The 24,695-nt window shown below is 43.8% G+C and overlaps 4 protein-coding genes and 1 long non-coding RNA gene across 5 annotated transcripts; 2 read left to right on the top strand and 3 right to left on the bottom strand.

Moving 5' to 3' along the window:
* The first annotated feature begins 732 nt into the window (after window positions 1-732).
* On the top strand, window positions 733-4,213 carry LOC108083621 (putative gustatory receptor 98a). Its single transcript, XM_017179492.2, has 3 exons — window positions 733-1,549; window positions 3,806-4,041; window positions 4,100-4,213. The coding sequence occupies exons 1-3, from the start codon at window positions 733-735 to the stop codon at window positions 4,211-4,213; spliced, it is 1,167 nt and encodes a 388-aa protein (XP_017034981.2).
* LOC121501870 (putative gustatory receptor 98a) lies at window positions 1,782-3,508 on the top strand. Its single transcript, XM_041774392.1, has 3 exons — window positions 1,782-2,598; window positions 2,930-3,355; window positions 3,456-3,508. Exons 1-3 carry the CDS (start codon window positions 1,782-1,784, stop codon window positions 3,506-3,508), a joined length of 1,296 nt encoding a protein of 431 aa, XP_041630326.1.
* An 11,948-nt stretch (window positions 4,214-16,161) lies between the features above and the next one.
* LOC108083622 (uncharacterized) lies at window positions 16,162-16,719 on the bottom strand. The gene is made up of 2 exons (XM_017179493.2): window positions 16,548-16,719; window positions 16,162-16,493 (listed from the first exon to the last, which is right to left on the bottom strand). The coding sequence occupies exons 1-2, from the start codon at window positions 16,717-16,719 to the stop codon at window positions 16,372-16,374; spliced, it is 294 nt and encodes a 97-aa protein (XP_017034982.1). The 3' UTR covers window positions 16,162-16,371.
* A 107-nt stretch (window positions 16,720-16,826) lies between these two features.
* LOC108083652 (uncharacterized) lies at window positions 16,827-17,985 on the bottom strand. The gene is made up of 2 exons (XM_017179524.2): window positions 17,655-17,985; window positions 16,827-17,273 (listed from the first exon to the last, which is right to left on the bottom strand). The coding sequence occupies exons 1-2, from the start codon at window positions 17,934-17,936 to the stop codon at window positions 16,947-16,949; spliced, it is 609 nt and encodes a 202-aa protein (XP_017035013.1). The 5' UTR covers window positions 17,937-17,985; the 3' UTR covers window positions 16,827-16,946.
* A 1,538-nt stretch (window positions 17,986-19,523) lies between these two features.
* Window positions 19,524-20,186, bottom strand: LOC138928903 (uncharacterized). Its single transcript, XR_011445320.1, has 2 exons — window positions 19,910-20,186; window positions 19,524-19,857 (listed from the first exon to the last, which is right to left on the bottom strand). It is a non-coding gene; the product is annotated as an uncharacterized lncRNA (long non-coding RNA).
* Window positions 20,187-24,695: the final 4,509 nt, after the last annotated feature.

The following is a 24,695-nucleotide window of genomic DNA, read 5'->3' as shown; positions in this document are numbered from 1 at the left end:
TAATAAAAAGAAAACTCTTTTAATGTTATTCTATAATCAACTTTCAATCTGTTACTACTTCTCTTTTTACTTTACAAAGTCTCAACATTTTAATTTAAGAAAAATGCCCTTTAAAGTGTAAGCTCTACTTAAACAAGGACTTAACGAATTTTAAGGACCAACTTTTTTTTCCATGTGTCTGTGTACTGCCTTCGTATGCGTGTTTGTACATTTCCTCGTTTGTTTGCCAGCGCCTGTCTTCCCCGGTCCGCATTTCGTTGTGGTTGCAATAAAGGCATGCAAATTTATGTGCGCCCCCGACCACGCCCCTCTGCCATATTTTTGATAAGCAATTTTCATCGCCCCCATGTCTGAATGTGCGGCAGAGTGTGCGAGTGGTGGTGGTTGAATGAAATTAACAAATCATTTCACTTATGGGCACTGGGGCATCTGCTTCCACTTAGCCCTCAGCATCGCTTTGATGCTAATTTGAATGGGAAATGTGTCATTTCGGGTGATTACAAGGGGATCTTATCAGCACGCAGGCAGCCTCAGCTGTGAAAGGAAAATTAAGGCAATTTTTGTAAATGTCACTGATGAAATACCGAGGGGAATTAAAGTAATATTATCCGTAAACTTGACCTATAGTTTAATATACATACATAACAGTTGAACAGTTACCCCACACAGATAATCGCAATTTACTAATTAAATTTTCAAACTACGTAGGGACACCCTGTGGTAGACTCAGTCATGGGACCAGTGTCCGGGGAACTACACGCAGTTTCACTGCTCGGCATGAATCGCGTTATGAAGTGCATGGTTATGCTTCCGGTGAGCAAACACCTGATCGCCAAGGTGTTTTGCAACGCGGTTCTCTTCACCACTGTGGGGTTTTCCACCAGCTGGCGCTTAAGCTTCGAATATGACCTCGCCTATGACTTTCGCAACGATCCATTTTCCCGCATCATCGATCTGATGAATTTTATAGCTCTGATAACAAGCCACGTCATCATTGTCATGGAACTGGTTTGGCTTAAAAGCGGTGATGACATTAATAGTCAGCTGGAGGAGATTCGCCGTGAGATGAACGTGCTCTTAGGTGTACAGGTCAACCTGCAGCGAGTTCGAGCCTACTGCAATGCCGTTTATGCATCGCTGTTCATCCGCTGCCTGGCCTTCGGACTGGTGACTATCTATGCCAACCGATCCCTTACCTACTATGCCTTCTACTCGGAAATAGTATTGCTGGTGCGCTTCTCCCAGTTTACTCTATTCTCTGCCGTGATTATGGTACTGTACCAGGAGCTGTCTCCGGCCGGCGAAAGTGTCCTGGCGGAACTGGAGTGTTCGCTCTTCGAGTTGAGTTCGGTGCGCCGATCGTCTCTGGAGAAACTGGCCAAGTTGCAGCGGGTCCATGGATTACTTTGGCGGGCTATCCGCTGCCTGGAGCACAATTTCCAGATATGTCTAATCACCATGCTCCTGAAGTTCTTTGTGGACACCTCGGCGCTGCCCTATTGGATCTACCTCAGCAAAGTGCAGCACACAGGTGTGGCTGTCCAAAGCTGTTAGTAAGAGCAGGTTTAATATGATATTAATATAAAACTATAATTATCAGAATAGAAGGAGATGCACTACTCAATAGGACTTTAATGGAAATGGAATCCACTCCAGTTATAAGCCACATTTTTCCAAGTCTGCTAGTTTATAGTTTCTATAAATTACTCATATCTACCAATCGCACTTAGCCAATTAAATAAGTGACCCGGTGCTAGGGACGCCCCAGAGGAGTTTCAGTCATGGGTCAAGTGTCCGGGGAACTACACGCAGTGTCACTGCTGGCCATGAATCGCGTGATGAAGTACATTGTAATTGTGCCGGTCGGCCAGCACCTGATGGCCAAGGTGCTCTGCAACGTGATACTCATCATTGCCGTGGGCCTTTCCTCATTTTTGCGCTTCAGCTTCGACTACGATTTCACCTATGACTTCATAAACGATCACTTCTCGCGCGTGATCGATCTGACCAATTACGTGAGTCTGATAATCAGCCACGTCATCGTCGTAACGCAACTGGTCTGGCGAAATCACTGCGCAGAGATCGATAGCCAGCTAGAGGGAATCTGCCGAGTGATGAATGCGCAACTTGGCAGAAGGATGAATTTGGATCGAGTTCGTGCCTACTGCAATGCCGTTTATGCATCGCTTTTCATCCGCTGCCTGGTTTTCTGCTCGATAAACGTCTACAACAATAAGGCCCTCACCTACTATGCCCTCTACTCGGAAATAGTTTTGCTCATGCGCTTCTCCGAGTTCACTCTGTACTGTGCCGTGATTCTGGCCCTCTACCAGGAGCTGATCCTGGCTGGTTTGAACATCCTGGCGGAGTTGGAGCGTTCGCGATTTGAGCTGTGGTCTGTACGGCGATTATCTCTGGAGAAGTTGGCCAAGTTGCAGCGAATCCACGGATTACTTTGGCGAGCTAACCGTTGTTTGGAACGAAATTTCCAGCTCTGCTTGATCATCCTGCTCATGAAGTTCTTTTTTGACACATCAGCGCTTCCCTATTGGCTTTATCTCAGCAAAAGGGTGCACTCGGATGTATCCATTCAATACTGTTAGTAAGCTCACTAATAACACGTATTTATAATTTTTTTTCTATAGTTCCTATAGTGTCATTTTCATTACGATTATCCGTACACTCCTAAGCGGTTCCTTTCTAGGGGATTTACTCATTAGATTAGATTTATCTTCCCAGGGCGCTTAGCCATTTTAAAGGGTTCGACCGACTGAGGTCGTTTCAGTCATATGAAAAATGACCGGGGAACTTCACGCCGCTTCACTTCTTCGGATAAATCGAGTGATGAAGTGCTTGTGTATCCAGCCGCTGGGAAATCATCTGTTTGGCAGATTGTTTTGCACTCTTGTACTGGCAACGTTTATCGCAGCTCCTGCCTTCTACTACTTTAGTTTTGAGTATAGTTCCGAGTACATCTACCAAGACGAACCGCTTTCGCTGATCTTTGATATGAGCATCTACGGGACCCTGATAACAATACATATCGTCATCGTAATAGAGAGGATTTGGCGTAATTCTCGTCAAGAAGTCGATGGTCAACTGGAGGAAGTACTAATAAGAATTAACGAGCAACTAGGCAAGCAGGTGGACTTGCAGCGTGTTCGTATCTACTGCAATGCCGCCTATGGATCCCTATTCATCCGATGCCTGATTATCGTCATATTCACCATGTTTGCCGAAGAAAAAATCATCTACTATTCCCTCTATTCCGAATTAGTTTTACTGGTGTCCTTCACCGAGTTCACTCTGTACTCTACAGTAATTTTATTCCTCTACCAGGAGCTCACCCTTGCCGGTTCGGTTGTCGTGCAAGAGCTGCATAGGACGAGCTTTGAACTGAGCTCCGTGCGACGGATGACGTTGGATAAATTAAAAAATCTGCAACGTATTCATAGTTTGCTGTGGCAATCGATCAGAAGCCTTGGAGGGTTACTTCACCGAAGCTTGATCACCATGCTCTTGAAATGTTTTTTGGACTCTACGACCATTCCCTTTTGGATCTACCTTAACCATGTTGAACAAACGGACGTGACCGATCAATTTTGTTAGTAATCCAAATTTGTTAAGCTTATTTATAAGAAAAATAGGGAAATGTTAGTTTATATGTACGTAGCTAAAGAACTCTTAGAAAAATATTTGTCTGGTGATTTAAAATAGACATTTTAAAACATTTTGTTTTCACCAAATAAGATTTTTACTTTGTTTTATTAAAAAATTCTTAATTCATTTTCTAATTTTTTCCAAGATTGCGGCATTGACGAGTGTGTAAAGATCCTGGAGGTCGTCGTTCCCTGCTGGATCTGCACTCGCTGCGATGTAATGCAGCGAAGATTCCGCTCGATGTTCTACACTCTCACCAAAGATAGACGCAACAGCCAGCTGAATGCGGCTCTTAACCGGCTGTGCCTGCAATTGGGCCAGGAGAGATGCCAGTTCAGTGCAGGCGGACTGGTGGAAATCAGCACGGAGATGCTGGGAAAGGTTTGTGTTACAATCCGCTACCCTTCTAAGATACTAAATAAATCTGTCTTTCCCACAGTTCTTATTCGGAATGATCAGCTACATTGTGATCTGCATACAGTTTAGTTTGAATCTCACCGCCAGTAACTCCAGTAAAGTGGCCAGCATTCCCACAACGAATGCGCCCCTTTAAATGGTCTCATTTCAATCGAATGTTTTTGGGCAGTCTAGTCGCGTGCTTATTAAATTAAAGTCAATTAACCTAATTAGCAAATTTGATGTCTGCCCGTGCATAATCAAAAAGGGACAGTGGCCAATCAAGGCGGCAGCCAGCAACAGCAGCTGGCCGAAAGTCTTATTCACATAATTATTCATGCTTAAAAATTCTATTATAAACTTTTGCCAGCGACCACTGACCGAGGAGGCTGTGTACGGAGGTCCTTGTGCCCCCCGTGTTTTGGGTTTGTTTTTGCCACGCATGGCCAATCTGTCAGGGCTCTGAGCCAGGCCGTGTGTGTTTCTTATGTACACTTGTAAAATACTTCGCAACGATGTAGGCCTTGGGGACACAATTAATTTTAGATGAATTAACTAAATGAAAATTACAAAGCCTTAAAAAATGTACTTTTCTTGAATACCTTTGTAAAATTTCAAAGTTACATATGTTATATGTGTTATTAAATTATATTGTATGTATTACAATTTTAAACTATATAAACACAGTATTTATTAGTTGATTTTCCAAGTAATCAATTTTTTCGTCTTTATATATTCAACTTAATGGTCCTTTATGACCTTTTTCTAAGCTCTTGTATTGAGTGTTTTTCGGAAACTCCAACTTTTGAGTGTACTGCTTTGGGTGCACGTTTGATGTTTGGGCCGCAGGCGATTGTTGCCACGCACAGATTCGTGGCCAAGTGAGCATGCATAATACTACGACTTTCTTCAAATGTCCGCATGAGTAGGCCCTTGTACCCGGCCTAGGCAAATCTTCCACAGTTGATGATAAATCGAATCGCATCGAATCGAATCAAGTGGTGTGGCTGGGTGGGGAGTGTCTCAGGTCATGCGGCAATTTTCAAACCTTCATTAATCAAGATGAATTTTTTGTCTCGGCTCACTTTAAAATTCCACAGAAGCAAATCCTTCGACGAGGGATCCAATAAACTGCAACTGCTTGCTGTCATATGCGACATGACAATGCTCTTCGTTATTGACTTGGGCTTCTAACGAGCTCCCTGGCACTTTTGACACATGGGATACCCGGCAAAGTTCTGGAAAGGCTTTTAGATTTCCATTCATTGACAGAAATTGCACACTCGGAAAAATTCAATCCACATTTTAAATAAATAATCATAAAGTTTCAACAGAAAAATTAAAAGAAAATGTAGTTTTGTGTTCAGTAAATCGTTATAGTAGCTTAACCACATTTTCTTTTTTATGTATACTGATTTTTCTCCCAGTGCCGAGCAGCTGTCAGTGCGAGATAGAGTGTAAAGTCATTTGGGATTTTCATTTCAGCCATCGACGATAGCTTAAGAAGCCAACTGCAGCTGCACCGGCTTATAGCTATGCCACCTGAAATGGTTATCTCTTTTTTTTTTTCTTACCCAAGTCAGCTTATGTGTTGACACTAATTAATGCTGGGGAATTTGCCCTAGACCCCTAACCGACCCTCGATCGGGTGGCGAATGTTCGTGTGCGGTTGCGGCAACACTTTGGCCAACCCAATGGCAAATAATAAAAGGCAACTCATAATCGTCTCATAAAAATCAGATGTGCTCACGCACATTAATGCACATAGACGCCAATGGCAGCAGCATACAGTTTTGACATAGACAATGGCGGCAATGGCCGCCTGCCTCTGTGCTTCTTGGCAGTGACAGACATGGAAGTGGGACAATGCACTGGAAAAAAGGCCTAGGTGATTAATTGAATAATAAACGAAGTGATCTTAATGGTGAGGCTTTTTGACAGGGAATAACAGATACGTCCTTCAAATATCTTATTAAACAAACCCGAAACAAAAATGCAGATTAATCAAAATATAAATATTAAGATCCCCTTGATATTGACCTTATTTTGGCTCTGTGTACACTTTCGCACACTTGCCGGGGGGACTTTTATAGCGACACGTAGTCAGGCACGTTTTGAAGTGCAGGAAGCTCGTTTCTGTCTATGATAGAGCCCCGGCCAGCATCTCTCTGTGTGTGCGTCTGTGTAGTTATTACTTTTATGAAGCATGTGATTACATTTTATTTTTAATGCTTTTAGTAAAATGAGGTTAGTACACACTTGGTTAGCGACAAATTACTTTTTTTTCGCCTGCGCCCAGGACACGTTGTGGAAATTCGCGAGCATTTCCTTGGCTTTTGCATGGGATTTGTGCACACAATATTGACGCTCGCTAATTGTTGCTATCATTGGGAGATGCAGAGGCAGAGAGTACTTAAACCATCAACCTCTGCCTGCATTAAACATGTGCACAATTAACTTCCGCTTCCGGTTATGATTGAACCCAGCCATATTTGAGCCGAGCACGTACACATGTCCTATAAGCCTTGCAATAAACACGCACACACAGCAGAGGAGTGTGTGCGGTGGCTGCAGTTAACTGTTTGCATATTAACGACAAATAACCCACAATCTCGCAACCTTGCAGCAGCATTATGCATCGATGGACAAGCACGCCGAGTAAGAGATAAGCACTAGATAATGTTCCGGACCTGCCAGGGCCTAAGATACTGTAATGATGGTCCCGATGGCTTTAATTTAAAGCAGCCATAACATTTCGCAAGGCCTTGGGCATTGTTTGACCAGCTGGCATTTTGAATGGGGCAGGGGCTAAGGACAGGGTCAGGGAGATTGCATTGCTTAATATCTGCGGGACATTTGCAAAGCAATTCGAGCCAATGATCACAGGCCGCGATGCTGGGCATTCCAATTAACTTAATGAGAGCTAAAGTCGGTAGTTTCTCGGCCAATTTAAATAAAACTATTCAACAACAAATATTTATTTTGAGTCTCCATTAGTTTTTCGTTTAAAATAAACCTAAATAAAATTATCTTTGCATCACTCTTTTTATTGAAAAAATCATTCAAATCACTAGTCAAACCAAGCAAATAACTAACATTATTTCAGAGAACAAATAACAAAATTAAAAATTATATATAAAAAAAAGGAAAATCAAACAATTAAAATCTTCTCATCAAACATTAACGCAGTTATTAATTGTTGATCAATCATATGAAAATTTATAAACGTCATTAAAAGTAAACAAAAACGGTAACCAATATTGACATTAATGCACAAACTGATTTAAATTCAACAGATGTAGCTCATAACATAACTTCCCCCTGGCCACAAAAAATAGGAAAGAAAAAAAGCATTGCGCAAACTTTTCATAATCAGTTGATTTGTTCAACGATTTGCAGTAATTAAAACAATAATCCTGCCAATGCCCCGGGCGAAACTGACCTAACCAGGTCAACCAGCGAATTGAACCATGCCAATTGGCTGAAGGATTTGGCATATTTATGGATTTTTACGTAAAGGAGTGCCAGTTGGGCCGGCATTTGAGGATTTCACTGTTGAGCCTTGCTGGCTAGGCCGGCTCTCAAAAGCTCTTCGAGACCCGGATCCGGATCAGCTTCCTGCCTCCTTGTCGGCATTGGACTCCGGCCAACCGAACTGGGTGGAAATAATAAACAAATCGAGAAGGCCCAAATGTTGACCAATATTTCAGCAACGATCCTTACCACTCCTTACCCACCCGGACTGCCATAAATTATGAGGGCAGGGGGCTCAGCAGCTCCAGCACCTGATTTGTTTATTTGTGGCACACATTTTTCACATTTTCCGTCTGTTGACATCGCACATTCCAATGCCGGTGCTCGGTGGCGTCACATGGACAGATTTTTAAGCCCGGTCGGTCGGTGAATGAAGCTGACAAAGTGCCGGAGGGAATCCAAAGCCGAAGCCAAATCCATTGACATGTGATAGTATTTGCCGAGCACAAACAAAAAGAGCATGCAAAACATTTAATTGCTGTGCAAATATCTGCTGAAGAGTGCTTAAAAATGTCTCAATACCGGCTGGGTACGAATTTAATTAGTTGCCAGGCAAACGGAGACAAAGGGGGGCTTTCCAAATACAATTTCACTTGGCTACCACATGTGGCTAACAGACATTGATGTGTTCTCCTAATCGGTATGGTTCAGGCTGTCAGGCAGCATCAGAATAGTCAAGGCCTCAAGGGTGACTAGGAAGCTGGAAGTTTGCTTTATGACATCAACTTCCCACTGTCCCCATTCACATTGTTTACGGAATGTGTGGAGTGTGGAGATCTTGGCCCACCTGCATTTTGTCACCCCTTTAAATGCCTTTGGCCAGCAAAGCGTTAACTGATCTGTGTGCCAGAGAGTCGTAAATTTCAGCGCCTGCCAACTTTTCAACAGCCACGCCCACCAGGTCTGTCTGTGGGTGGCAAGTTGCACTGAAATTTTCACACCCTCCACCCTATTTTACCCCTGCGAAAGCTTGGCTGGCCAAGAACTATTAGCATTAGCACCACTAAATAGAAAATTTGGCTCGATTCCAGACGGCACCCGCTGCCAAAACGCTTTAAATGCACTCAAGAACCGCTTTTTCCTCTCTTCACATTCAATAAGTTGGTTTTCCATTAAATATTTCCATATTTCAATGGGGCAAAGCCAAAAGTATTAATTTATTTCGAAAAACAATTCGTTTATGATTTATATAGTAGTTATTTTTTAAATCAATTCCCAACGAAATCAAGTTTGGCAATCCGGAGATACAGAGATAAAGTCAAGAGACTCATGTTTGCTTGCAAACACTCGCATGTAATTGAAAACGGATTTCTGCTCAGGCTGAAGTTGTGGTTGCAAATTGTCTTTGCCGTAGCTTGGCTTTCAAATCTAAATAAATTACTCGAAACTCTTTGATGCTAATTAAAAAAAGCTTTTCAAAAGATTAAGGATTCCAATTCCAGCTGCATTTCGGGCTGTGTAAATGAAAGCACTCAAAGGCCAGAGCCAAGACCGGACTAATTCGTGTGCGGGCAAGCCATTTGGCAAACATTGAATGGCTTGTCTTGAGATAAAAGTAAAGCATCTCTCAGCTCGGCTCCTTGGAGGCCAGGATGCCTTCAAGGACATGGGCAACCGCTCAATCAAGCAGAGCTGGCAGAAATCGCTCCATCTTCCATCGCCGGGACGCTTAACCCCAACCGAATTGGATCATTTGCAAGCTATCTAAACGCGCCCCAATGTTGCCTGCCGCCGCCTTTTGTGGCGCAACAAAATACGGCACAATAACACTTTGACACAACATTGTCATAACTCTTTATATCGCTGCGATGGCGAAGGCGAGCTTCTGCCGGTCCCCCATTCTGCCGGCAATATAAACAATGGCTGAGCTCTGGCCCTAAACGATTGCTCGTGGCTGCCACACACAAGTTGTATTTTTCAATATTGTTTTTCCATGTGATTGAAGCACAAACATTATTAGCATACTCCTCGGCTACTTGTCCATCCCTCGGCCCCTAGACCACACATACACAGTAACCACATACATACATATGTAAAACGGTATATACTGGTTCCCTCTACATTATGCAAACATACATCAATAACCTAGTACAATGTAATGCACTTGTCTCGCCAGCCGCGCCCCCAGTTTAGCCAGCTCCTCCTCCGCGGGGCATGGACAGCTGCCGCAATATGTTGGCGTTGCCGGCGCTGTTGTCTTGGAGTCTGCGGATGGCAATGTGGATGTAATGGAGCCTCCGCACGGCTGAGGGCATTATTTGAACAAAAATCTTGTTGTCTTTGCCAGGCTTTCGTTGGATACACAGGGCAGTCTCGTTTTTACTTTCGCTATATTTTCTCTGCCTTCAAATTAAATAAAGTCCAAAAGCAAAGTCCCAATTGAAATTGTCAAATTTACTTGTCACCAGAAACTAAACTCTTGCAATTTAAAATGACAAATCACTAGAGAAAGTGAATCTGAAACCTAGAGGAATTAGGTCTCAATCTTCCCACAGGAAACCAACGCCTAGAGCATCAAATGGCCACCTAATGGTAATTTGATGCAACTAATTTGATAACAAATTCAATTTGAAAGTGCCAAAAGTGTAGACGTTGGCCAAATGCATTTGGGCCCAGAAGAGGAGGGACACGGGCGGATTTCGGCTGAGGCTTTAACGCCAATGCAGATTGTGACACATTAACGCAGACAAACACCTAGACACAAACACACACAAACTCACACATACACCCACCAACACACGGAGACACAAAAACATTAGCTGCGACGAGGGCAGTAAACAGCACACATCCTGTGGCAGCACTCATGTAATTTGCAAAAGTTCAAAGCTTAACAAACTGTTACGGGGAAAATGCAAATGCAAATGTACTGGATTTTCCAACAACCCCTTTTCCGAGGGTGTGCCAGTCTACCTATGTGAGTGTGTGTTTTCGAAGGGGCGGCAGTTGAGTCAAACAAAACGTAATTTAATCGCCCTATAACAACAAACACTCATTCAATCATTGAGCGCCACAAATGGCGCATTCCCCTTGCAGCCTCCGGTGCGTATACGTGATGTGTTGTGGGTGGGAGGAGGAGCAGGACGATTGCTGACTTTGTGCGAGTTGGCACAGATGCTGACTATTTGCGAATACGCATACGCAACGTGCAACTATTTCGGCAATTAGTGTGGCAGCTCATATATAATTAAGCTAGTTGCACAGGAAACCCGGAAAGGAAACAGAAATAGTAGCAGAAACAGACACAGAAACAAGAGAAGAAGCAGTAGCAGCAACAGCAAAAGAGTTAGCATAAGCAGCACCGGAAACGGAAGTTGACTTAAACATTGTTGTGCCCTTTTTTCAACAGTATATTCAGTTCAGAGGAAAACGCATGCATAATGCCAGCTCAGCAGCAACCTTTACTCGCATCCTACACTGAAGAAATAAAAGCCATCCGTTAATATTTCAGGAAAATAATCTAGGGTTTGGTTTAATCAGGATAATGCTGAAATGGAAGCAACTGCTTATTGATAATTACAGTTGGGAACCAAGTTCTGGGGATTATAAGTTGAAATTAGGGAAATATTTCCAATATTTTTGGCACAATGCAGACAAACAGGCGACACCCGGGGAGCTGGATCCCAGCAGGGGTGGCCTGGACAGCATCTTGCGCAGTGCCCAATTGATTTTCACGGTGGGACGAGCTCTGGCTTGGCTTGGCTTGGCTGTCAACCGAGCTACTTTGGGCCATCTCCGCTTGGCTTGGCACAAGTCAAAGCTAGTTGGAAGTCAATGCGCTTGAGTGCATTGTGGCCCGGCTTTATCTGGTTTTGTTTCACTCTGCGCCACGGCACTTTGTTCGGTCGCTCTGTGTTTTGTGTGCACTTTTGATTTCCTTAAGCTGCTGCAATTAAAGAGTGCATCCTTGCCAGCAGCCAGCTATTATTTCAGGCGAGTGCGCCACTTACAAGCTAGCCGAAAACTTTTTAATGTGCTTGCGAAATTTCGTCAAAATTGCAAGTTAAATAAGTAAGTACAAGGCACGCGGAGATGACATCGCTGGCAAGGCGGCAAGACGAATAAAACAAACACCACAGCGAACTGACAAAGGACTGGAGACTCGAGACCAGAACTCCGCACTCCGGACCCCGGACTGCGGACCAGCACTCCGGACTCAGGACTCAGAACTTGGCAAGGAGAAACCATCAACTTAATTTCCCGCTCAAGTCAATCCAACTTTTGTGCAATTTGCGTGACAAAATGGGAAAAGAACTGAGCGAAACTGTGAAAAGAACTGAGCGGAATGGTAGAAACCAGAAACTTTGATTGCAATTGAGACAAATAGAAGGAAAAAATCTGCACTGAGCCTGCCGAATAATAAATGTCCTGGCACCTTTGCCTTTTCTGCGGTGGAGCGGGAGAGTGAAAAAAACTTTTGAGCCTTTGATGGCAGGTGATGCATTTTATGGATTTCCGATTTGCAGCCAGCAAAAGCAAAAAATGGATAGCCAAACCCACATATGTCTCCTCTGCTCAGAGTGTATTTCATGCAGCTCTGCATTTAATTGAATCGCTATAGCAATAAGCTCTGCCACGCCACAGGACTTTCGCCAACTTCTTTGTCGCAGCAGGGCAGCCGCAAACTTTGCGCCGATAAAGCCCGCCTTAGGCTGAATTAAAATGAAATACGCTTTTTTTAGCGGCTCCCTTTCAGCCCCGCCGTTTCACCTGAGAGATCAGGTGTCAAAACCAGCCGGAATTGTCAATAAAAGTGCACCGTGTGCAGCCTTTTATTATTGCCTTCGAGCACAAAGGAAACCACGGCTGAGCAGGATACTATATGGCTGTGTGTGTCTGTGCGACACATCCTTAATCAAATACGTATGCTCATTAAACTTTTTCAATTTAAAGCCTTTGGGTGCCAAGTTCTGGGGTCTCGTGCGTCAACTCATTAAAGTTGCATGGCAAAAAAGTTGCCAACGCCAAGCACTCGCCTACAAGTCGCAGCTACAAACTCCCAGCTCCCAGCAACCAGCTACAGCTACAGCTCTCAGCTCCCAGCGGGCTGCTCCACTCGAAACTCGAGCTCAAATGGCATGTCATAAATTTCAACCACAAAATGTATCTCAGCATGCGAGCAACAGTGCCCGGCATACAATATGCAAATGAAATTATCGGGCCCAAGCCGGAGCTCTTGGCAACGCATTAGGAGCCCAAAACCTTGGCCGAAGTGAGTCTCGGTCGGAATAGAGTGCTCAATTCGTAGCCTGTGGCCCTGGCTCTGAAACGAAAATATGGACCAACACTTGGACCACATGCATATATTGGCCAAAAAGGCCCTCTTCCGAAGGTGAATTAAAAACGTTGATGTGTTGGTCGAGCCAAATGGGAGGTGGTAATGCCAAGGAAATCGTCTTCATTTGGCCAATAGAAAGGATTACCTTTTACTCGTGATGCAAATGGCTTGCTTAACACGTTAAATCAAAAAGGAATGAATATAATTATGTTATTAAGATGTCGATCTGGAGCAAACTTTCATCTAAGTTTGCTAAGTGCTTTAGATTTGTTTATTTTCACGTTTTATAAGATAAAAATTTAATACTATTACTTAGAATGTCTTAGAATTCCCATACTTTTATTTGTTTTAGTCTTTCCCCGCTGTCAATCTCTCTTTGATGTGACTTCATTCCACGAAAAACTGACGAGAATCACCTGTCGTTGCTGGCAGCCGCGTACCCTAATCGCATTTAATTAGAAAACGCAAATTATGCCACCGAAAAACTGGCACTAGCAACCGCCAAGTTGGCATTTGGCATGCGGCTGAGTCTTAGCCACAAACTCAGCATTCAGAATCAGTCCGACACGTCGCCGCTCTTGGCCGCTTTTAATGAAATCGCAAAGCATATGTGTGAGTGGGTTCAGTGGTTGGATGGGGCATAAAAGGATAGCTGGATAGCTGGATGGCATGCAAGGATGCCAGCCCGGATGCCGGGATGGTCGGTGTCATTCCCACACACTCACCTGAAGTTTTATTTCAGCTGGGGTCAGGCGGGTCGCACCGGCAGTCAAAGCTGACACGCACACGCACATATTTAGGCCAGGTCGACAGGGCCAGCAGTGGGAGAAGGATCCCAGTTCTAGGGTGTGGGAACCACACCACACCACATGCCGCCCCCAAATCCGCCTGACTGTGATAAGAAAGTGTCAACACAAACGTGACAAAGCTACAAATGTTTAATTTTTATGACTGTGGCGGGGCATTTGGGCCCCCGCTCTGCGAGCGTCTCGCGCTGCGGCGCTTCGGCGTGGCGATGGAGCGCGTGCCTCTCCGCTTAACTCAACTTATTTACAGTTGGCAAAGGGTTCGAGGCTCGAGGGCCGGACCACATTTGGTCAAGCTCCGGCTCCGCTTTTTGTGCCGAAAATCACGTTTTTACCGTAAACATGTTGCAAAGTTCGCGGCTGTTTTATCTTCTGGCATAGTTTGCCGGGCGGCCAGTGGGCCATTGGGTCGCGAACGTGTCACATGGCAGAGAAAGGGAGAAGAGTGCCACGACCATGGGAATGCCCAGCCTGCAAATCCTAGAAGGACCTTCTGCAAATATTATATATCAAAGGAGTATTCTACAAATTCAGCCAACTTTAATCATCTCGAAATCATAGATATCCAATACCCCTCGCCTAACTTCTGATAGGTTTAAGTATATCCTTTTAAAATATAACAAAATTCAGCTATTTTGGAAGTAGTATAGAAACTGTGCTCTATATACCTCGCTTAGTACCAAGTATAAAAATGGGACTGTAGGCACTACTAAAATATTTAAATTTAGCTCTGCGCACAAACAAGCTGGCCCGGCTTAAGCACTCGACATTTGTTTGAATTTCCGTGAATTGCCAAGGAGCCGAGCGGACTGGATGAGAAATTTGCTCAACTAAAACTAATTTAGTATAGAGTTTAGGGGTATTTAAGCATTGCTGATCCAAATGTGCTGCTGGAATTAATATCTTCCATTCCGTGTTGGCTGCATGTTTCCCCTTGGCTAACTTAATTTCGAAGCAAGTTTTTCGGCTCACAAGCGGCTTTGTTTTTTGGCTAAAATTTTAATGCATGGCAAGCCGTACGTATACGTACGTACTCACACATACAATGGCAGGCTACATACATATGTATATTGTAGACATTCGGGCATAATGAATGTGCAGCAACATTTTTGATGGCGCCCGCTGACAACAATAAATTACTTTTGGCTTTAAACGAAAACCATTAGCATAAAACTTGGCAACAGCAACAACGGCGGCCGCAACATGAGTAGGACCAGCGGCAACGGCAGCGGCAACGGCAGCAACATCCTTTTAACGCGGATACTAGGCGTATGCGCAATATTTGTCTGGCTCTAATTTTAGCCAACAATTTGCCAGCACTTACATGATTAAATTGCAGCCTCGATGCTGATGATGGGGCGGATGGATCCGGAACCAGTAGCCGTAATGGTGATGGCTATGGAAATGGTGATGGCGATGCCAGAGCCGGGGCGAAACTTTTCAAATATGCGAGCCTTTTAATTAACTTGCTGGCACTTGTGAAGCCCTGTGTTTTAATATATTGCAGGAATACTCCTTTCGACCTTTTTTTTCCTTCTCTGGTCTTTACTTGCCCCCCAGCATGCTTTTATTAAGCGTTTCATAATTTCATGCAGTAAACTTGCTAATTGCGCCGCCTTGCTTCCTTTTTCCCGAGCACTCGACTTCCACTCCAGTGTCGAGCTTCCACACAACTCAGCTCAACGCCCTTCTGCCAAGACTTGAGCCCAAGAAAGCTGCCAAAAAAGTGTGTATAAAATAATAGGAAAACATGGCAAAGGACAGCCGAGTGCAGGGAAGTGGAAGAAAGGCGAGACGAGCCGGAGCGAGAATTAGTTGCCCCAAAGTGTTTTCCGTTTTTAATATTTCCTCCCAACTTGGGGAAAAAGTTGCGAGTATCCCAGCCACTTTGGACATTTGGCCACGGTTGGGTCGTCGCTTGGTCACTTGCCCGGTTGCCCGGTTGCTCGGTTGCTTGGTCACTTGCTCACTTGCTCAATTTCCGCTTTTAATTAAATGAACATTTGGCTGAGCCGCCACACAATCCCTGAGCCCACAACCACCTGATGCCGCAGCATTCGCTGAAATGCACACAAGCCTTTGTCAAATTGCGCGTAAATTGCATGCAGTTAGTTTTAAAATTTAAAATTAATTTTTAGCCCGCATTTCGACCGTTTGAACTGGCCATGCTATGTGGTGTGTGCGCGTTCTTTAATAGCTGTTAATATTTATGAACTAAAAGTTCAAACGGCAAACAACCGAATAGAGCCAGCCAACTGTTGTCGATATTTAACGATGCATTCGATATGGGAGCGGGAAACCCGGCTTTTGTGGATGGCAGCCAGAGCTAAACAAACTGTAGACCGCCAGGCGTGAATTGGCTCATAATTATTCAATAAGAGTGTGTTTAAAACTGGCCAGAATGAATTTTTATTGAACAGATTTCAGCTAATAGAATAGAGTTTCTATTTTCTAAAAGCTAAGTGTGGGTAATATTTATTAGGCATTAATAATCTATGGCCAAACAGGTTCGTTTTAATTTTTTTAATAAAAAAAAGAACCCCTCTTCAGATTCTAAACGAAAAGTGGCTTGCTTTAAATTGATTCTAAAGTAAAACTAATAAAAACTGTGTCTAGCATTTGATGGAATATATAATAAAGTATAAATAAAAAGCAATTAAATAATGCATATAACAAACACACAGTCTATTTACGAGTCTATCACTTGCTGATTTCTCTGTTCTCGCCATAGAAGTATACACAAATCAGGATAAAGACGTCAAGTGCTATCAGCAGCTTCAGCAAATTTAACTGCATCAACTGCATTCGAATCACCTCCAGATCTACAGAACATCGATTCATTTATTATATTCCTTGCAATCCCTCAGCCAACTCACCATCCTGTTCCTGTTGAGCCTGCAGGAGTCGATACTGCAGCTCGGGCAGGTCTGACGGCCTGTCCAATGATAAAGCAAACTTCACACTCCCCTCATAGGGCGCTGGCTGGACGAAGCCCAGCCACAGGATCGAAAGAAATAAAATGAACAGGGATCTACTGAGCAGCAACATCGCCAATTAACAATTGATGAGATCTGAACTCGATATAGACTTTCCTCGTCTACCCAAACTTTTACGACATTTGCGCAAACACTGGTATAAAGAAAACATCGGCTGAGTCAGTGTTTGGGGAGACATTTATATTTACATTCCCGTAGTATAAATACACGCACAAGCCAGCTGAGGTGCAAACAATGACGGGAATTATCCGACAGAAGGTTAAGAGACACAATTTCTCATCATGGAGCTAAGGTACTGCTGCTGGTACTACTGGTTGTACTGCTGACTGTATTTACAACTGTAGTTGTTTCCACTGTCGATGCAGTTCCTGGTGTTGTAGTTGGAATCGCCGTAGTCGGCATTGTTGTAGCCGTTATTATTCTAACGGTTGTGTTGGTTTCGGGAGGCAACACCGTTGTTGTCTCGCTTACAACCGAAGGCTGATTCGCAATTGGCTTCATTTGCTGCAGGGCGGGAGCTGGTGTAATTGAAGCCGTCGCTGATGCACTGAGTCCATCATCGTCCTCATCGCCGGCACTAAAACTGCCCATCAGACTGAGAAGCCCCTGCAGAGAGAAAACGATTGGGTGATTATGACAGATTCACAGAAACGATATAAAACGTATGAAACCTTTTAAACCAATTTGGAAATACCCGCAGGAACAAAAGTAATTTATTTTATTGTTTCTTCAAATATTAGTCCATCAAATAAGTCAATATCGTCTGGTCTACCTCTTTAATTAAACACACCTGGCGTAGGCTACAGAAAAGTCATTTGAAAAAACCAAATACCTCTTGATTAACATATTGTATTTTGTCTTTGTAGCTCAAGCTTATATGGATGGTGAAATTATTTTTGTATCTTGCTATTTTTTCTGTGTAAAATATCGAAAGCTGTGCTGTTATAAAAAATATATATATTTTCCCCCCACTCAGTCTCGTTTTACCTTTTTAAATTGCTGCCATAGACCGTCCATCGAGTCTGTTGCATGTTCAAGTGCCGTGTCCACCTCATCGTAAAATCCCGATGAGGACTCTGCTGATTCCTGGGCTGTTTTGTTGTGACTGCTCGTGTTCGTGTCTGCAGTGTATCCAAAGAATTGCCTGAGTCCGCCCATAAAGTCATCGTCGTCAGAGCCTCGCTTTCCCGTCGTAGCTTTCGAATCGAAGAAAATGCCACTGACACTGGCCAGGGAAACGGCTAGGCACATCCAGATTAGCAGATTCATGTCGGACACCAGTCAGTTGAGTATTTTATTTCTATCCTCAAGCGGCTAATAGACGCGATCAAATGTCTAACGCGATGCGGATACATTTCTGTTTTGTGGCTTGCTTTCGAGCCGATTGCGAGCTGTGACCCTGAATCTAATTGAACTCGACGGCTGTTTAAACACCTCGGAAAGAACTGACATCGTTCGAGGCAGCTGTGTCTGTATGTCTGACTCATGAATGAGCACTGCCACAATTTAGAGTACACAACAATCCAAGAACAGCCAGCTAAATTAGCTAATCAAATTGTCAACAAAAATACAGTGAAGTTCTCGATAAACCTTTACTAAAAGAACATTTGAAATTATATTAATAAAGCAATTAATAATACCTTAAAATTTGTACAAAATATTGATCAAGATAATATTATTTAGCACCGTTTGATGTTAAATATATTTTATTTTTCTTCAATAACTCTGTGTTGTAGCTTTTTGATAGGGATAAGTTACTTGTCTTTACTAACCCAAGAATCTGACTTTCTGCAATAAATTAAATTATTTCTCCAGCTGATTCGGACATTTAATTTTCCTCTTCTGTATCTTATTAAACCGCAGAACTGAAATTCGAACAAAAATGTCAACAAAATAATATTTTTCGCACAGTTTGATATCAATGTGGTTCTAAAGTCGCTGTCATCAACACTCAAATTTTAAGAAAATAATTGTTATTTTCCAGAAAATGTTGAAAACTCTAAGAGGCGTACTAGTTTGTCTTCACTAACCGCAGAATCAGCCTTTTGGCCATATGTCATAAAAACACTTCTCCGTATACTACTCTCCGGCAGAGTTGGACATGTAATTGGCCCTAATACCGCTGTCATCCGCACACGCACACCACTCGCACTCAGCCAGCATTATGGCTTTGATCTGACTGAGACATATGCCCAGGATAATGGTGGATGCGGCAGATGCACTCCACGCCACAACACCCCAGGACCCAGGAGCTTGAGAAAAGCATTTCAAATGCATTCATGAGCGGGGCCCAAGGAGCGCAGCGAATCGTTTTAAATTACTCACAGCGTTAAGGGTGAATGTGATGACTCAGTCAGTCACTCGGGCAGCCAGGGGGATGACTCAGTGGATAACTCAGACCCGGGCGAGTGAGCTTCAATTAATGTGCTGCATTTGCAGGTGCACGCTCGGTTATCTGCAGCCACCTAATTGTTTATTTATGTGCACTTCCCCTGGCATCTAATTAACTGAGCTGCACGCGGATTACCTGCCATTCCCACCCGCTTATCGCCTGTTTCAATTGATCAAATTTGCCCAAGGAAATCAAGTGTCAGCCCGGCCAAGACCAAGCAGCAGCGAGGACCTAATAAAAACGAGGATATGGCAGCAGAAACTAGCAGTCTCATCACTTGCCCCGCAGCCTGATCTATGGCACTGCAAGTGTCACATAAATTACAAGCGGAAGCATCAAAATGCTGTCAAATGGACGCGGAGAGGGGAGAGCTCTCGACTACAGTTGATTCGAGTCGCGTCGAAAAGGATTTTCATTGCCGCATTCTGTGAGCGACTTCCACTTGCAATACACTGGGGAAAATGTAAGCTTCTTATTTTGACATTTTTAGTGAATAAGGAAATATTTAAAAGTGGTTAAAAGATTCTCACAGGAGCGAGCTCAATGCAGGTTTGATTTTCACATATGAAGCTTTCTCCCTGTGAAAAGTTTCTCTCTGTGCACCTGTTTGACTTGCTTTGGCTTGACTTGTTCGGGAGCTTGGCGTTTAGTTTTTCGCATTGGCACTTTGTCTTCATCAGAGGCGACGAGCGGTGGCCGCAACAAGCTCATCATAGCCATCGACGGCCGCATCATCGTCATCGCCGACGCCATCGTCATCGTCATTCTCATCGCTGTCGTCAGGGTGCTCCTACATAGCTATAAACATCAATTTAGCAACGAAAATTGGTTTTCAGATAGCTCCACTCACACACATGTACTGTGCACACGTACACTGCTGCCTCTTCTCCCACTGGAGAAAAATTGTTTTTCGCTTTAAGTGACAAGCTGCAAGAGAGAGCGGAGCGTGGACAACTTTGTCGATGTCTTCGTTCCCCGTCTTGGTGTTGTATTCCCTTTCATTTATTTGTTTTTCTTATTTTTGGGCTAGTAAATTTTGTCATGTCGAGGCACCCGTGTGGAAAATAATAAACCAAAAGGGAAAGACGGCAAGCAGACACACTGCAAAATAAAAGTGTTGCCCACACATCGGGGCAATTATATGACTGTCATTCCAGGACTTTAACTAGCATATTTTAAAAGCTGGCTTTGATTTCGAAAGACAAGTATATCGATTTCCGGGCTCAGTACTACAGCATTTTCGGGTGACAACGCCCTGGCTGGACATGAATTTATCATTGCATAACCCCGGACACATGAATAAGACATTCGAGTTGCGGCTGCTGGTGTGGCAAATGGAAAGCATATTGATAATGATTAGATTGATTGAAATTTTAATGACAAAGCTGATGGCTCAAGCCGAGAAGGCCAGACAATTGACCGGCAGTGGCAAGAAACTCCGTCAGCTCGACACTCTGTCGTAAAATGCCAAAGAACCTGTCATAAACCACAAGCACAGACACACCAACAGATACCATTCCCCTCGAACGTTGTAAACGAAAGCGTCAAAAGGGAAAATTATTTAAATTTATGCCGCCGAAGGAGCAAAAAAAGAAGTAAAAAACGAAGGCGAACGAGTGGAGTGCTGAATGTGTGTCAAATGAAATTCGTTGAAATTTTTATGCAAACCTCAACAAATTGTCATTAAAAGCGGCAACAACACACAAACACACACACTTACAGACTCACAGACGGGACTTAGCCATAAACAGAGCCGCCATTTGCTGCCGGCCATATTTATGATGTGAACGACAAGACAAAATGGACTTCCGGCCGGCGAAAAGTGCTGGCCGTGGAGAGAGACGGCTCTTTGCATTTTAATAGACTGACCCAAACGCTTTTGGAGCCACATGCAGAACGCGAAAATACAAACGCTTTCACACACACGTGTGTGCATATTAGCCAGGGCGGGGCATTTGCAATGCAAATTGGCGAAAGTTTAAAAAATTTATGCGGCTTTAATGGCACCTGGCGACTGCAGACCGGACCCGGTTCAAACACCGACCACCACCAACAGCAAGACTATTCCAGGAAATTATATACTAAATAGCAGAATTATTTTTTTCTATTTTTGGCATTTACACTGCTCTTTTCTCTCCTCCTGCTGCTGCTGCTGCTGCTGCTGCTGCCGTTTTTGTCGACTACATTAAATGCAAATTTATGCCTATTTGCAGCAAGAAACTGTAACGGAACCTTGCTGCTGCTAGCTGCTTGTTAAACTCGCATAAATTTCGCTGGCGGCTTCCCATTTGGGCTGACATTAAAAGGATATCACCTAGTGGTGGCACAGGTTCAACTCGCTAAATGTATGGGGATGGAAACTCACAAAATGTACATAAAAACTATAGTAAAAAGGAAATATTACACAAAATCTGTGCTTCTACATATGATGTTTCCAAAATTCCAGTCCATTTTAGTTATTAAGAGCGTATTAAAATTTTAATAAATAAATCTATAGTAAAGGAAATATATTGGTTTTGGTATACAGAATATTCTAGAGTACACCTCTGTAATAGAGTACACCTCAGTTGATTCTTACCATCACTGGGCCATTGAGTGCTTCATCTGTACCACGGACGGGTTTAGAAGGGGTAAATCGAGGGATTGGCAATGGCGAAACTATGGCAAACTATCGCCACTTGCATTGTGCATTCGAGCAATGCTGGCAACTTATTGTTGTTATCGCTCTTTGCACTTCTTTTGACTTCTTTGGCTGCCACTTGGCAGTCGAAACTCTTTGCAACTTGGCTAAGTAAAATTTATGTGCATTTCTTGTGTCTCTCCAGTGTGAAATGTGCCAAGAAGCGTTTGGTTTTGTCTCCGGGTTTTTGTCCCCAATAGGCGTAGCAGCAGAGGCATTGGAAAAACGTTAGCTCCAAATAATTAGCCATTAACAATTGGCCTGGCCCGAACGGAGGAACGACTTTTGAGCGGTGCCTTATGTTGCCAATTTCTTTTCGGGGCCTGTTTGCAAAAGTTTCATGCTTTATTGTGCCCCCGTTTTATCCCTTTTTATCCCTTCTTGTCCCGCGCCGGCAAATTGCTGTCTTGGTGTTGCAACTTTTAGCCTGACGCGAAGCTCAATAAAACGATTTATGCTGCTTGCCGCTTACCCCTTTCCTGGGGGCCCTGCAAACTTTGTGAACTTTTGCCAACATTTGTTTTGTCTATTGCCTTGGATTCTGTGGCATTTCTGGCAGCCCCGGACTTCGGCCACTTGCCTCAAGCTCAACGGCAACTTATTAGTGCAGTTTATTCACCGACTTGAGAAGCTGCGTGCGGTTTGTCTTGCCCTGCACACATAAATCTCGGCGCGGCAACTTTCGGCTCCGAACGCGCACGGCTAGCAAATAAACGCCCGGAGGTCATAAATCAGTGGGGCGCCACTGGCCCCAGCTGCAACATGGCCGACATGACGTGCAACATGCACCGCATAAAAAACTGCATTCTGATGGGCCATAAGCTGAAGGCGGCAACCCGACCAAGATCGAAGCTGCCTCTTTGGGCGGAGCTAATGCAAATTCAGCTGCAGCGACACAGCAGCTGCAAATGTTGCCCAAATTGCCTGGGAAGCAGATGCTAACCTGACTTGGCATTCATGGAGCTGGATTTCCGAACGCCCCTGCATAATTTATCATATATTTGCGCTCATTACAGAGACAGATATGAATAATTAAAGGTTGCAAAAAAAATGGCATTGCTAATTGAGACAAAGTTATTTGCTCAAGGGGAACATCACTTCAATGTTTAAATTTTTTCACAAGCGAAACTATATTTTGAAATGTTAAGTTCAAAGACTAAGAGTATGGTTTTCCTTTTGTTTAATTTCCAATTTAAAGTTTATTTCTGAACTATATATTGTAGAAATAAATCCTTTTCAAGCTTCGGAATAACATTCGCTTACCAAAAGTTTATCCAAATGAAAGCACATCAGCCAGCACACATTTGAGGCTTTGAAAATTTGAAAAACTACCTGGGATTATATTCTGTGGGCTACCTCCTGCTACATGTCCAACAATGGACGTTCGATCTGTGGCAACTGCCACACTTTGGGTGAATGGTTAAACTGCAACTCCCGTCACGTGTGACAAAAATCGAGAAATGTTGCCATCGACAGACGCAATTTTGGCCACCAATTGTAATTGGTTTAGGAGCCGGGCAGTTAGATGCAGTGCCTGCAAGCTCGAACCATTCGTTAATTAACATGTTCGTGGCTTTGACTGGACGTAGCTGTTACTATTTGAATGGCAGCTCAGGTTGTCAAGAGTGGACCTTGTATACAAAATTACCGATTACCGATGTGCTTTGCTATTTTACTATAAGAAGAGGCCACACTGCGTATGAGTGATTATCAAAAGTGACCTTGTAGAGTCATAAAACAAATTTAAAATAAAGAACAAATTCGTTAAAGGTCACTAAAAATCCGTAATTAAGCCATGTTCCTTTGAGCTTACACAAATGCTTCTTCGGGGATCTGTGTAACCAGGTCCACCCCGCTGTCCACGTCCACCTTCTATGCAAAACTCTCACCATTAGGCGAAGCATTTTGCGCGCGCAATGAACTCGTCGCCAGCGTGGACTTAATCAATTTTCGTAGCACAAAATAGCTATAAGCATCAGCCCGTTTGCAGCGTTTCCGGCACGTTTTTTTTTTTTTTGCCCTTTTTGGCGAAAAGAATCTTAGCATACTTTGGAGCGCGCTTTATTTGGCTGCCTGCGGGGCGGGTGGCGGCAAGTGACACACTTATTTAGCAGCTGGCCTCGGAGCTCACGTCAAGCGGCGGGAGCAGCTCCATGACCAGCTCTCCGTGGCGATGGCGATGGCAATCCCTTCTGGGGCCCCCACTTTCATTCTCCTCTTTGTGCGCCGGGCTTGTTGCACGCTTCACGCTCGCAATGGCACGCGGCGCATAAATCAATGGCAACGATCTTTACGTGCTGCCTCAAAGTTCCTCGTCCAACATCCGCCACATCTAGTGCACTCGAAAAATAATGCAGATTGCTCTAGATTTAGCTTGATATTAAAGCACTCTAAAGAGGTCTGCTGCGAAATATTTTTGTAAGTGTATGAGACCCCATCTCATCCTGTTTGTGCCACCAACACTCACGCGCCTTGCAATCTTTATTGCACATTGCGGCTTCCGGTCGGCGGATGTGGATGCGGATGTGTTTGCGAGAGCGTGTGCTAGTGTTTGTGTTGGTGCCTCATTTTAGTTGAGAATGCGGCATTAAAATGCATTTGGCTTTCAATTTACTCGCACCCGCGTAATATTTTCATTAAGTGTTTTCCTTTTTAGTCATTTCGCCCACGTTCTTGCCCTGCTCCCAGCTCCCGGCTCACTGCCCGCCCACTTAAGTACTCTAAATTGTTAATGAAATGTTAAATGGCTCCGAGTGGCCGAGCAAAGGAAAACACAATTCGACGCCTGCTGATTGACCGTAATGAGCCAGTTACGCAACAATATACATTAATAAGTAATTAATAATGGTCCCTGTGGGGCACTGGGCCAGGTGTTTGCCACATGTGGCATTAATTGCCCAGATAGAGGTCAAGGGTCAGGGAAACCCAAAGCCAGGGCTCAATTAACAGACGAGAA

The sequence above is a fragment of the Drosophila kikkawai genome, chromosome 3R (assembly GCF_030179895.1).
Source record: "Drosophila kikkawai strain 14028-0561.14 chromosome 3R, DkikHiC1v2, whole genome shotgun sequence".
Taxonomy (NCBI): Eukaryota; Metazoa; Arthropoda; class Insecta; order Diptera; family Drosophilidae; genus Drosophila; species Drosophila kikkawai.
Note: the sequence above shows the minus strand (reverse complement) of the source record. Positions and strands in the feature narration are given on the sequence as shown.

Coding starts and splice junctions, on each gene's coding strand:
- LOC108083621 (XM_017179492.2), top strand. CDS start 733: ATGGGACCAGTGTCCGGGGAACTACACGCAGTTTCACTGCTCGGCATG. Junction 1,550..3,805: donor AGGTGTGGCTGTCCAAAGCT/GTTAGTAAGAGC, acceptor ATTTTTTCCAAG/ATTGCGGCATTGACGAGTGT. Junction 4,042..4,099: donor GCACGGAGATGCTGGGAAAG/GTTTGTGTTACA, acceptor TCTTTCCCACAG/TTCTTATTCGGAATGATCAG.
- LOC121501870 (XM_041774392.1), top strand. CDS start 1,782: ATGGGTCAAGTGTCCGGGGAACTACACGCAGTGTCACTGCTGGCCATG. Junction 2,599..2,929: donor GGATGTATCCATTCAATACT/GTTAGTAAGCTC, acceptor CGTTTATCGCAG/CTCCTGCCTTCTACTACTTT. Junction 3,356..3,455: donor CCAGGAGCTCACCCTTGCCG/GTTCGGTTGTCG, acceptor ACGTATTCATAG/TTTGCTGTGGCAATCGATCA.
- LOC108083622 (XM_017179493.2), bottom strand. CDS start 16,719: ATGTTGCTGCTCAGTAGATCCCTGTTCATTTTATTTCTTTCGATCCTG. Junction 16,494..16,547: donor GGCTCAACAGGAACAGGATG/GTGAGTTGGCTG, acceptor GATGTTCTGTAG/ATCTGGAGGTGATTCGAATG.
- LOC108083652 (XM_017179524.2), bottom strand. CDS start 17,936: ATGAATCTGCTAATCTGGATGTGCCTAGCCGTTTCCCTGGCCAGTGTC. Junction 17,274..17,654: donor TATGGCAGCAATTTAAAAAG/GTAAAACGAGAC, acceptor TTCTCTCTGCAG/GGGCTTCTCAGTCTGATGGG.